The sequence below is a fragment of the Urocitellus parryii genome, chromosome 3, assembly GCF_045843805.1.
Source record: "Urocitellus parryii isolate mUroPar1 chromosome 3, mUroPar1.hap1, whole genome shotgun sequence".
Lineage (NCBI taxonomy): Eukaryota > Metazoa > Chordata > Mammalia > Rodentia > Sciuridae > Urocitellus > Urocitellus parryii.
In genome coordinates, this window is record NC_135533.1 from 190,765,079 (window position 1) to 190,778,637 (window position 13,559).

Sequence of the window (13,559 nt, forward strand, 5' to 3'; positions counted from 1 at the left end):
CTGATGTGCTTTACTAAAAGCTTTCTCCTACTCAAACTATCCATGGTTCATTTCTATTGTGTACAAGAACCCTGACATACAGAGATATGTTTCTTCATCAACATCTAGGGAAATAGAGATGACTTTCAAAAATTCTCTCAAAACAGCAAAAAGGCGAGTTTGATATCTTGGGCAAACCTATTGGCTCAATAGCCAAAATAGTGCTGTTTTTTTTAGGGGCTGGGATTGTGGCTCAGCGGTAGAGTGCTCGCCTAGAATGTGCAGGGGCCCTGGGTTCGATCTTCAGCACCACATTAAAAAAAATAAATAAAATAAAGGTATTGTGCTCAACAACTAAAAAATAAATATTAAAAAATAAAACTACTTGGGCTTGAGAATGCATTACACAATGATCTAAGGTCTGAGCCACATCCTTATCTCTTCAGCCTTAAGATACAAAACAAAGAGAGTTGAGGATGACAAGGTGAAGATCAGGGAAGGGTGAATGGATGAAGGTACATGGGAGGTAGGAGGACTGTAACATTACTAGACATACGAACTTACATTAAATCCCTTAGTTTTACACCTAAACTTGCTCCTCACTTGTGTGGTTCTCTAATCATACAGCTGCTGGTCACAACTTGGAACCTCTGGATAGAGTTCCTAGCATGTAGCTTCTTCCCATGGGATCAGCAGAGGTGGTCATTCACATTCTTTGTTGTTCTGTTCCTTTACTTTCCCTTTAATGAGGATTGGCCAACAAAGAAAATTACAATGACTTTCTCCTTACTTTAATGGAAAAGTTCTCAAGAAAGTCAATCCTCATTGGTCTATCCCATTCCTTACTTCTCTCCCTTTATTCTTAGGCAGTGATATCTCTCCAACAATGCTTTCTTCTTACTTCTCAAGACAAGCCTTCATTCATTCTTTGGAACAATTTACCATTTCCAAATGGATCAGACTATAACCCCAGCAGTATATTTCTCAAAATTTGGAACTTGTTCATAACAGTATGCTTTTCAAGAGACCCTCACCCTTGGTATTGATGTTTTAGGCCAGATAAGCTTTGTTGTGGGGACTATCCTGTGCATTATAGGATGTTTAGTAGCATCTCTGGACTCTACCTGTTAGTTGCTAGTTGCAACTAAAAATGTCTCTAATTATTGCTAAATGTCCCTTCAAGTGCACAATCACTTGTCTGAGAACCACTGGGCTACACTACTACAATGGGGGAGGGTGGGCTTAAGAAGGGCAGTGGAATTCTTTCATATCCCAAGTTAGGGTGGGAACTTTGCAAGAGTCTTTTTAAAGTTCACCTTTGTAAAGAAAGCCTTTTTTCTCATTTAAGTCTGGTTCTTCCAAGGGACCACATATCCTAAATTTCAAGCTCCCGCAACCAACTACCCTTTTATCTTTATGATATTTTACCTTACAGTCAGTGTCCTTACCTGACTGTAAACTGCAAAAAAGCAGGAATCTTATTTACTCAGGTTCCCTGTACACTCAAGAATATGTACACAGCAGACCGTCAACAGTGGCTGAATGAAATATCATTGGTCAAAATAACCTGGAGGCTGCAAGGTCTTGGGCAGGTAATGGAAAAGCCTCGCAGCTGTAAGTACAGCAGGCGTACTTCACCAGGGAGTGGAACAGTAGTTATTCTTACATGAAAGTGTCCAGTCCACCCGTCCAGACAGTAAAGAAAAAGGGGAGACCTCCATAAGTTAAGAAAGCCAGGACCCCACCGCTCAGCGGGAACCAGGTGAGTGACGCCGCGGCAACTCCTTCACGTGACCGCGTGCGGCGCGCGCGTCTCTCTGAGTGCGCCTGCGCCGGAGCTCCCGGAAGTGGACAGACTCGGAGCGCCGGCCGACCGAACGTCCGTCAGCCCGTCGGTCCGCTCGTCCGCCGCCCGGTGCCCGGCGCGCCTCGGCCCTCATCACTGTCCCGCCGTCTTTTTGGCCCGAACGGCGGCCCGGTGGTCATTATGGCAACGTTCATCTCGGTGCAGCTGAAAAAGACCTCGGAGGTGGACTTGGCCAAGCCGCTGGTGAAGTTCATCCAGCAGATGTACCCGAGTGGCGGAGAGGAGCAGGCCCAGTACTGCCGCGCCGCGGAGGAGCTCAGCAAGCTGCGCCGAGCCGCCCTCGGCCGCCCGCTGGACAAGCACGAGGGAGCGCTGGAAACGCTCCTGAGGTGGGCGCGGGGCCGGGGGCGGGGGCGGGTGTTGAAGTCAGGTTTTGAGTGTAGCCGCCTCCTTCCTTCCTCACTCTCCGGAGCCGGTGGCCCAGGCCGAGCCGCCCCGCCCCGGCTTGGGCAGGAGCGTAGGTGTGGTCTGCATTCCTTCCTGGTGAGCTCCACCGGCCCCGCGGCCCGGAGGTAACCCTGCCCTTTGGTTGCCAAGGCTGGATACTTGGGAGGAATAGTCTGCCACGTACTGATTTCTCTTGTCACCTTTACTCAACTAGTTTTCACTTTTTTTTTTGATGTCTCAGACTGAAGACTTCCTTCTCCCCCTGTTTTCCTGTCACTGTCTTATGACTTTTTGATCCACATTTAGGTTTCATAATAGTAGTTGAGGGAAGTGGGGGAATCCGGACACTTGGAGCAAGTGTCTGTTTATTACTCATTACGTGGTTCACTTGAAATGGGCAGTCTTAAATTCAAAGTTATTAAACGACGGATGAATAATTCTAGAAGTTAGGAGCTACAGTTATTTGAAGTAAAACTTGAGTGACACAATGGAACATTCAAAGTATGTTTTAAAATCTGTTTACAAACAGGTATGCACAGTAATGGAATAAGTTGTTATTTTAGCAAATGCATATTGACCTCATTCTGTATTTAATAAAGGTTCTTTTTTTTTTTTTTGTATTTTACGTTAACCATGACAGCATTTTTGTGGCACTTTATGACCTCATTTCCTCTAACATTCTCGTTTCACAGGAGAAGAGGAAGTATATTAGGGTGCAAGTAGTAGAATAGCAGAAATCCAGGTTTAACCAGCCTAAGTTAAGAAAAGACTCTGGTAATTGAAATGTCTAAGTGTATTCATTATGTTTAGACATCACTGGAGATCATCTGTCTCCATGATGCTGTTTTCCTAGAGAGAGATGGCCCAGTAGCAGCTCTTATAGTAAATGTAATAATCATAACACTCAGTAGACTTTCTCCTAGCTCTGTTGAAAGTCCATGGAGGCCGTTTATTTGTTCTGTTTGTACCCCTTTTTGGGAAATAGGTGGTGGGAAATAGGCTAATTTAATGACTTTTGGGTTAAACAGCTGGTTTAACTTTTCCATCCCTCATAGATCAAAGCAAAAGTTTGGACAGAGGAAGGGTTGGTTCCTCAAAGGAGGAGATATTAAACAGATTGCTCAGAGACTACTTGCTGTCAATTTTAGAGCCAAGACTGTTGGACTGTAAGGATCATTAGTCTGATACTTAGCATAAACACATTTTTTTGTTATGGGGATTGAACCTAGGGATGCTTCACCACTGAGCCACATCCCCAGCCCTTTTTTTATATTTTATTTTGAGGCAGGAATTTTGCTACATTGCTTAGGGCCTCCCAAAGTTGCTGAGGCTGGCCTGTAACTTGCCATCCTACTACCTCAGCCTCCCCAGTTGCTGGGATTACAGGGTGCACCAACGCACACAGCAACTTAAACAATTTTAAAGTTAACCTAGGAATACTTGGGCCATTTTTCTAGAATTAACCTATTTTAAAAAATCTTCAAAGTTGTTTTTACATGTAGATTTAATGAGGATTTTCAATTAGTATTTTTTTTAAATATATATATTTTTAGTTGTAGTTGGACACATTACCTTTATTTTCTTTATTTTTATGTGGTGCTGAGGATGGAACCCAGTGCCTAGAACATGCTAGGTGAGCACTCTACCGTTGAGCTACAACTCCAGCCCCAACTAGTATTATTAATAAAGCATACTTGTGGTATAATGAACCTGTAAAAACCTTGTTGACTAGGTTTGGTTCCAGTGGTGAAGGAACTTGGTGTCTTCAGGGGCAGTTGGCACAGGATTTTAAGACTGACAAAGGAGGATATTGGATAATGCTTCAGATAGGATGCTGGTAGGAACTTTAAAGAAAACATTTGTTCATTCCTTTTTTGGTACTAGGGATTGAACCCAGGGGTGTTTAATCACTTAGCCCCATCTGCGGCCCTTTTTATTTTTTGAGACAGGGTCTTGCTAACTTACTTAGGGCCTCTCTGAGTTGCTGAGGCTATCTTTGAACTTGGGATCCTTTGTTTTCCAACCAGGCATGTATGTGGAAACTGTTCTTAGGTAGTGGAGCTATTGCAGAGACTTTTTCCTTGAAACTGTGTTTCTTTAGTTACCTTTGTATGGTCCTGTCCTACTGCAGCTATTAAGGTTTTTAACTTTTTTTTTTTTTTTTTTGCCCTTTTTGCCCTTTTTTATGGAATTAGGGTAAGTTGATAAACTTACTCCAGGCTGCTAAAATATTTAATGGAGATGTGTACAAAAATTCTATGGGTATATACACTATAAAATAAGATAGTTTTGAATCAAACAGTTGTGAGATATTCAAATTAAGCAGAATATCTCATTTTTATGATTATTTTTGATAGTTGTGTAAACTGAACATTTATTTTTTAGCCTAATGAACTTTTAAACTAATGAACTTTTAAACAGAAGTTTTAAACTAATTCCTAAAGAGTAGAAGATAGCTTAATAAGGGCTGGTACACAGCTCCACATACAAAACTCCAATGATATACTTGACCTGTAGATGCTGGATTAAATGTTGTAAGATAAACATTTATTTGTACACTATTAATGAGCATGCTTACTTAAAAATCATTTATATTAAAGGAACTTTATCCTTTATAAAATGATTTTTATTAAAAATTGAGTAGAACAGCCTTGAAAATGTTGAACTGTATGGTGATCACATGGGAATGCTGCTCTTTTGCTTTACTTTTATTTTGGAAGCTGCACATTTTAGCATGATGCTGCTGTTTTGTTTTACTTTTATTTTGGAAGCTGCACATTTCAGCATTTCACCACAAACTTTGTGGTGATAAGTTTCTTTAGAAAGAAAGCTTCCTGTTTCCTTCCATGAAAAATCTGCCATCAGCTTTCTAAAATTTGATCAGTGTGAATGGAGGTTGGGAATCTGCAAATGGCACCTGTATAAGGTTTAGGTTCAACTTTATGTGGGGGATCCCAAATTACCAGTGAATTAAATTAAGATTTTATTCTTTTTTTAAAACTTTTTTTTTAGTTGTAAGTGTACACAATAACTTTATTTGATTTATTTATATGTGGTGCTGAGGATCGATCCCAGTGCCTCAACGAGCTAGGTGATCACTCTACTGCTGAGCCGCAACTCCAGCCCTAAGATTTTATTCTTGTCTAAAAAGTTGGCAGGTAGGTAGTTGTGGTAGTCAACAGGTGGTAGTTCTGTGGAGTTCAGTGGAGCTCAGACTCCTTCCAGCTTTCGGCTCTGTAAAAGCTAGAGTATGGTTCTGGTTCTTATAGTCCAAGATGACAAGCATACCCAAGTTCCAGACAGTAGAATGGAAGAAGAGAGCATCTGGAACCTGCCTCACAACATTCTACTTATATGTTACTGGCCATTATGTGTGTTCACATCTCATAGAAGAAATGCTAGGAAAAGGAGTTTTTATTATGAATGGCTTTATCCCCAGCTAAAAAAATCAGAGGTTTTGTTAATAAGGAAGAAGGGGAGAATTGCTAATAATGTAGGTAATTTGTACTCTAGCCCCAGCCTCTCCATCCCCACAGTCCCCACTACACAGTACATGATATTCCTAACATTTTTCTGAGAGTTAACCTACCCTCAGAGTTGAGGATCTGGGCCTGAAGGTTTCTTTCAGGGATTTTCAACCACATCTTTATCTTTTCAGCCTCAGATTGTCTTTAGGGGTATCTCATGTTTCTTAATTCAGATCTTTTCTGACTTCTCTGAAATGATTTGGCTTGTTGGTTCCCTTGCTTATGCAGTTAGATTTTAGTTTTCTGCTTCTTTTTTTCACTTTTCACCTTTTTGAGCATTTTGTTGAAACCTCTTGTATGTTGCTGTGCCCTTTCCCATTCTCTTTTTCTTTGTTCATTTACTTTTATTTTGGTACTGGAAATTAAACCTAGGGCCTTACACAGGCTAAATAATTGCTTTATATCTGAGCTACACCAAATCCTTTTAGATTTTTAAGTTTTTTTTTTTTTTTTTTTTTTAAATTAGTGAGGTTTCAGGAGAGAGACTAGAAGGGTTTTTAAAGATCTCTTTGTTTAACAGGAAGAGGTGGGTATCTGATTTCAGCTCTCTACAGTGGTTATATCAATTTATATTCCCAGTAACTAGTATATATGTTTTTTATTCTTCTACATTCTTCCTGGTACTCACTGATGAAAAATTTAAATCATTACTTTTTGCCAAAATGATGGGTGTGGGATGGTATCTTGTTTTAGTATGCATTGCCTTTATTTTGCTGAGATTAAACATTTATGTTTATTAGTCACTTTGTTTCTTTTTCTATGATTTTTTGGGTCCCATTTTCTGTCAAGTTGTTCGCTTTTTTTTTTTTTTAAACTGATTTGAAGAAGTTACTTACATTTTTTGGTTATTTATCTTTTTTTCCATTATGTATGTCTTAAAATTGTCTGGTCTGTTTCTTTTTTTAGTTTTAACATTTACTACTAAACTTTGTATTTGTGGTATCTTTTGTTATATATAAGTCTTTGCAAAAATGTTTTAGTCTCCTCATTATTATAGTAACAATTTTTTTCTTATTAATGTTGTGCATTTGTTATGTGTGATTCCTGTCCTCACCTTCACCAGCATATTTGCTAAAGATTTGGGGCCACCTTTTTCTTTGTTAAAATCAAATATATATATATATATATATATATATATATATATATATATATATATTTTGCTTATTTGTTTAATTTCTTTTTGTTTTGAATGATTAGTTGTTCATCTTTTTTGTTTTTCTAATACATTTTATTTATTTATTTATTGGTAAATGGGATTGAACCCAGGAGTGCTTAACCACTGAGTCACATCCCCAGTTCTTTATTTTTATTTAAGTTGCTTAAAGCCAAGCTTAATTGCTGAGGCTGGCCTTGAACTTGAAATCCTCATGCCTCAGCCTCTGAAGTAGTTGAGATTATAGGCATGTGTCACCATGCCCTGCAATACTTTTATTTTAGAAATTTGTTTTTTTCTCAGTCTGCATTGGCTGTATTTTACTGACTTTGAAGTATTGATATTTATTTTTAAATAGTTGATAATTTGTTTGTTTTTTTAAATATTTATTTTTTAGTTTTAGGTGAACACAATATCTTTATTTTGTTTCTATGTGGTGCTGAGAATCAAACCCAGTGCCTCACGCATGCTAGGTGAGCACGCTACCACTTGAGCCACATCCCCAGCCCTTGTTTTCTTTCTTTCTTTTTTTAAAGAGAGGGGAGAGAGAGAGAGAGAGAATTTTAATATTTATTTTTTAGTTCTTGGCGGACACAACATCTTTGTTTGTATGTGGTGCTGAGGATCGAACCCGGGCCGCATTCATGCCAGGCAAGCACGCTACCGCTTGAGCCACATCCCCAGCCCTTGTTTTCTTTTTTTTTTTAGTTGTAGCTGGACATAATACCATTTATTTATTTATTTATTTATTTTTATGTGGTACTGAGGATCAAAATCAGGGCCTCGCACGTGCTAGGCTCTACTTTATAGATCAGGAAAGAAAATATTGTTGTTTTATTTTCTTTCACAACTCTTGCTCACATTCTGATTCTTGATTTGGGGTGAAGATATTGAGATATATTATACTAATGACATTGTAACAACTTCTTTATAAAATCTTAATGGAGAGTCCTACGTGAGCCACATTGCCAGAGATAGTGTAGAGGATATAAAGATGTATTGTACTTGATCCTAATCTCAAGGAATATCTGAGGTTGCTATACCTTAATTTGGCCCAGTAATTTATTTTGCATAGATGAATAAACATGAAATTTTGAAGAAAGTTTTAAGATTTAAAGTCTGATTGTATTTTTCCCCCTTGAAGTCTGATATGTGTGTTTAATGTTTTTCTGAAAGCTGGTAAATAAAGTAGCCTATCAGGACTATCTTATCATTGTGTATAACCCTTTGATTTATCCAAAAGGTTTAAACTCTTATATTGACTTTAAGGTGGAAGCTGGCTAAGGACCTGACTCTCTGTTTGCTTTCTACTCATATTCTGCTGCAGCAGTGCTTCATTAATGATTTTTCAGATGATAAATTGGGTGAAGAATGAAGTATGAAAATAAGATTCAGGAAGGTTCTGTAAACTCTAGTTCATAACTCCATCTTAGTTTCTCTGGTCTCTTGTTTCTCCCTCTAGTTGCTGGTCAGAAGTACATAGTCCTAATACAGAGGTGAGCTGTATAGAGTTATAGGAATTTGGCTAATGTGGATTGGTGTTTCTTAATCCTTATATCTTTCTCTTAAAACTTTTGTTAAAACTAGAACTTCTGATGGTAATTTCAACTATTTCCATTTTTGTTACTTTCAAAGAAATGTATTTATTTCCTAGTTTTCTCCCCCCATGAGGGTTTTTTTTTTTTTTTTTTTTTGTGTTTGTGTGTGTGTTGCTGGGATTGAACCTAAGGCTCTTCCCATGCTGAGCATTACCATTAAGCCACATCCCCAGCCCTCCCTATGAGATTTGTAAATTAAGCTGTGATACATTTGCTTTGAAATGCATGAGTTTTATAGAATAGTGGATTGCATATAAAACTACTTTTACATAGTTATAATAACTTATAGCTGCATTTATAACATACATATTATTTACCCAGGCACTATTTCAACATTTTGTTTGTATTATTTTATTTGTTCCTCACATATAAGGGAGGTATTAATTATCTTTACTTTAGAGAGGTTGAATAACTTGTTCATGGTCATACCTCTAAGAAATGGAATTAAAACTCATGGTTGGAATTCAAACTCAGGGTTGTCAAGACTTCAAGACTTGAAGACTTGAGTTCTGCATATTGTGGCATCATACCATTTGTTTAGGTTTTTAAATTTTAAATAAGTGTTTCAAATTAAATTATTTCTGGGGCTGGGGTTTTGGCTCAGAGGTAGAGTGCTCGTCTTTAGCCTGTGTGAGGCACTGGGTTCAATCCTAAGCACCACATAAAAGTATTGGCACCACAATAAAGGTATTGTGTCCACCTACAACTAAAAAATAAACATTTAAAAAATTTTAGTTATTTCTAAAGTAAACTATAAAGATAAAATTCTTAGCATTATTTATTATTATTATTTATATCACATTTTCAATTATGTATTTTATATATATATATATATATTTTTTTTTTTTTTCTTTTTCTTTTTTTTTTTTTTTTGGTCACCTTCCTGGTTTAGCATACTGGTTTTCCACCTTCCTACTTAGGGACAACCTACAGCCTAGGTCTACTTTGTGAGATATGTATTCTAGGCTGGTAGGGAAAAGCCCATTAAAATGATAAGGAAAAGGATGTGGTAGATTTCTCTGGGTTCCCTTTCTAGAGACTCTGATACCTGAGATGTAGGCTGAGCCATGATGGGTTGATATATAGAGGAATTATATCAAAGAAGTAGCTTATTGTATTTGTTTCTCTAGGAGCAGTGTTTTGCCTGTAATAACCGCAGGTAGCAACCACTGTTTTCTTTTGCAAAGCCTTAGTTGATCTCTTTTGTTTTGTTGGGGTTTGCTCCATACTGGCTAGACAGTGTTGATTTCCAATAACTGTCCTTTCTGTTTCCTTCTTCTACTTCTTTTTCTTTTTCCTCTTTCTTCTCTTCTTCGCAGAGCAAATATCTTCATTTTCTGCTACTTCCCTCCCTGCTTACTTTATAGTAGTGGTCAGCAAAATAAGGCGTTTCCAGCTAGGCAACTTTTGTTGGGTTCCACTCCAGTGGTCTAACACTGAAAGCCTTAGAGACCTAGCTGGGGTTTTTGCTTGTGCTTCATTCTGTCCTTGATTGCTACCAAGCATTGCTGTAGTGCCACCCACACATTGAGTGCTCTGTTTGGCAGTGGCGTGGCATTGAATAGTGGAATTCTTTTTTTTTTTTAAGAATTTTTATTATTATTTATTTTTTAGTTGTAGTTGAACACAATAACTTTTATTTATTTATTTTTATGTGGTGCTGAGGATTGATCCCAGGGCCTTGCACATGCGAGGCAAGCGTTCTACTGCTGAGCCACAATCCCAGCCCTGAATAGTGGAATCTTAATCTGGGAATTGATAACTCAGAAAATTACCTTGCCTCCAGCCAGCTGTGTCAGGTAGCCAAGTTAAAATGTCTGTCTCTCTTGGAGGAGAGAAGAGAATGCTCAAATTTGGGTGCTGTTGGAGCAGAGAATGAAACTGATCATGTTGGCCACTCCTTCCTTTCCTCATAGTTCCCCTCTAACAGACTGGGCACTTTTCCTTTGGAGAATGTCTCTAGCTGATGGCAGTTGAACAGCTGCGTACCTAGAACACTTAGCATCTGAGGTAGCCCAACATAGGTAAAAAAGGTACTGCGCGGATACTGTCTAAAGTAAAAAAAAAAAAAAAAAATTGATTTGCCAGACCTTACTCTGTAGTCATGTTGGTCTCTTTGCTCTGCCAGGCACATTGTTAGGTACTTTCTTGACTCAGTCCATTGTTACCTGCTATTCTTTTTTTATGGGCTTATACTTTGGTAGCTCTTGTTCATTCTCAAAACAGAGAATCTTAATCCTAGGTTTATTTTTTTCAGGGACTTTGCATTTTATTAATTCATTTGCTTGGGACTAGCAACAAAACTGAGCAAATGTACCTGGCATCTGCTCTCATGGAATTTAGAATTGTTCAAGAGAAAAGATATAATAGTAATCCCACATAAACATAATCTCACAAATAATATAAACTGTGAGAAATCTATGAAGGAAATGTTTAGGGTTTAAGAGATTATAAATGGAAGGGGTACTAATTTATTAATTTTGTTTTTGTTTTTGTGGAGCTGGAAATTGAACCCAGAGCCTCTTGCATGCTAGGCAAGAGTTGTACCATTGAGCCACATTCCCGGTCTGTGGGAACTAGTTTTAAAAAGGGATTAGGTTGTGGCTGGGGTTGTGGCTCAGAGGTAGAGTGCTCACCTATCACATCTGAGGCCCTGGGTTCAATCCTCAGCACCATATAAAATTAAATAAAGGTATTGTGTCCATCTACAACCAAAAATTAAATATTTAAAAAAAGGGGGTTAGATTGCCACCGCCATGTTTTAGCATCATTTCTTGATTGGGTAGCTGCAGTAGCTTACTATCTGACCTCTCTACTGCTTTTGCGTACTAGCAGTCAGATTTCTCCATAATAGTCATGTTGACTCTTATGAAAATAAACTTGATCATGCTACTCTTTTGTCCAAACCCTCTAATGGTTCATCCTCTTACTGCATATAGTAAAAGCTAAAAGTTTTACAGTTGTACTCCAAACATCATTACTTCTTTTGAGTTCATCTATTATTTTCTTCCGTGCTTGCTCTATGGTGGCCCTCTTGGCCTTTTTATCATGCCAGGTACATTCTCAGGCACATTCTTGTCCCAGGGTCTTGGATTTGCTTTTCCTTAGACTTACTTTCTTATTTTCTTGACTCACTGTATCACTTTCTTCAGGCCTTTATTCATGCTGTTTTTTTTTTTTTTAAGTTATGTAGTCAGATGACTACTTTCTTAAAACAGTAGCTTTTTCACCTCACTCCATTACATATACTTTATACCTCTGTTTTAGTCAATTTTTTTTTTTTGTTGTTGTTGTTGTTGCTGTGACTAAATGACCTGACAAGAACAATTTTATAGGAGGAAAGATTTATTTGGGACTCATGGTTTCAGATCATGGTGGCCTGGCTCCATTGCTCTGGGCCCTCGATGAGGGAGAACATCAGAGCAGATGGGTGTGGTGGAAGAAGACATTTCAGGACAGATCCTGGCACCCTAGAAGGAGGGAGAGGGAGGGAGGGTGTTGGGGGAGAGGGTTGGGGGAGGGGGAGAGAATGAGGGACTGGAGGAGAGAGAGAAGGAGCGTTAGCTCCATTCTACAAGTACAAAATACTCCAAAGGCATTCCCCAAGGACCTACCTCCTCCAGCCACACTTGCCTGTCTACAGTTACCACCCAGTTGATCCTTATCTGGGGATTAATACATTGATTATTTAAAACTCTCATAATCATTCACCCATAAACTTTCTTGCATTTCTCACACAGGCACTTTTGAGGGACATCTAATATCTAAACCATAACACCCTCTTACCTCTTTATCTCTCCATAGCACTTAGCACTATACCACATAGATACACACACGTATATGTATGTATGTGTATATATATTTAACATATTTATCTTGTCTTTCCCTTTAAAACTTTCACAGAGGCAAAGATTTTTAAAATGTTTATTGCTGAATTCTCATGTCCTAGATGTGTTAGATACATGGAATGAATGCACGAAGTCTTCTTTTGAAGGCACATTAATCTAGACAGAAAAAGTGGGAAATGGGAAGAAGAATGTTTTCAGGTACAGATGAAAAAGTGTGTGAAGGTCCTGAGACAGGAGGGTGTATGATTTAGTGACTTGAATATGAAGCAAATATCCTGAGATAAGGCATGATAAGCATGATGGGCAGATAATTCAAGACCTTGTCAGAAACTTTGAATGCACTTTTAAGTATAAGGGATTCCATTAAAGGGTTTCAGTACTTAAAACTTTGAAGTTTATTTCCTAAGTATAAGGATACTATCCTACGTAACATAACTCTTTGAACTTTCAAAATCAGGAAATTGGCACTAGTTCAATATTACTATTTAAACTACAAATTTCATTCACAATTTGCTGATTTTCCCATTTTTTTTTTTATAGATACGGGAGCTAATCTAGGGTAGTCTCCTTCAATCTGGAATAGTTTCTTAGTTTTGTCTTTCATGACCTTGACATTTTGAAGAATATAGTTTTGTTGCTTTAGAATGTCCACAATAGGGATATGATGTCCACAATAGGGTCTTATGTCATATTTCTCGATGATATGTGATGTTGTTGTGTCCTCTTGATGGTAGTATTAGTTTTTATCACTTCAATAGGATGGTGTTTGCCAGATTCATTGACTTTATAGTTAATAATTATACTGTAATTAATAAGTATTTTGTAGAGAGCTACTTTGAGACTATATGCTACCCTATTTCTCATGAAACTTTCATTATTTTTAGTATCCATTGATGAATCTTACCAGAATCAGATATTGCTCTGAAAGATGCCAAATGGTGATTTTTTTCCCCTTAACTCCATCATTTTTTCTAGATTTATTAGTTGGCATTATACAGTAAGGTAGACCTCTATTCTGTATTCATCTATTTATTTACTTCAGAATAGTTTTCTTATTTTTTCAGTGGATTATGATTTGTTACTGTTACTTATTTTATTTAAACTATTCTAAACTTGACTATTAGGAGTCCCTTAAAATTGTGTTTTTTGAAAGATGTCCCCATCATTTTGTGAGTAATTCAGCACTTTTTGGCATAGCAA

At 37.8% G+C, this 13,559-nt stretch overlaps 1 protein-coding gene across 2 annotated transcripts in view; it reads left to right on the forward strand.

Moving 5' to 3' along the window:
• The first annotated feature begins 1,841 nt into the window (after positions 1-1,841).
• Positions 1,842-13,559, forward strand: part of Pdcd6ip (programmed cell death 6 interacting protein) — a 77,323-nt gene continuing 65,605 nt past the window's right edge. For both annotated transcript variants that reach the window (XM_026405278.2, XM_026405284.2), the window contains exon 1: positions 1,842-2,175. In XM_026405278.2, the coding sequence (XP_026261063.2) occupies positions 1,967-2,175 (209 nt within the window). In that variant the 5' untranslated portion in view covers positions 1,842-1,966. The remainder of the gene's footprint in view (positions 2,176-13,559) is intronic.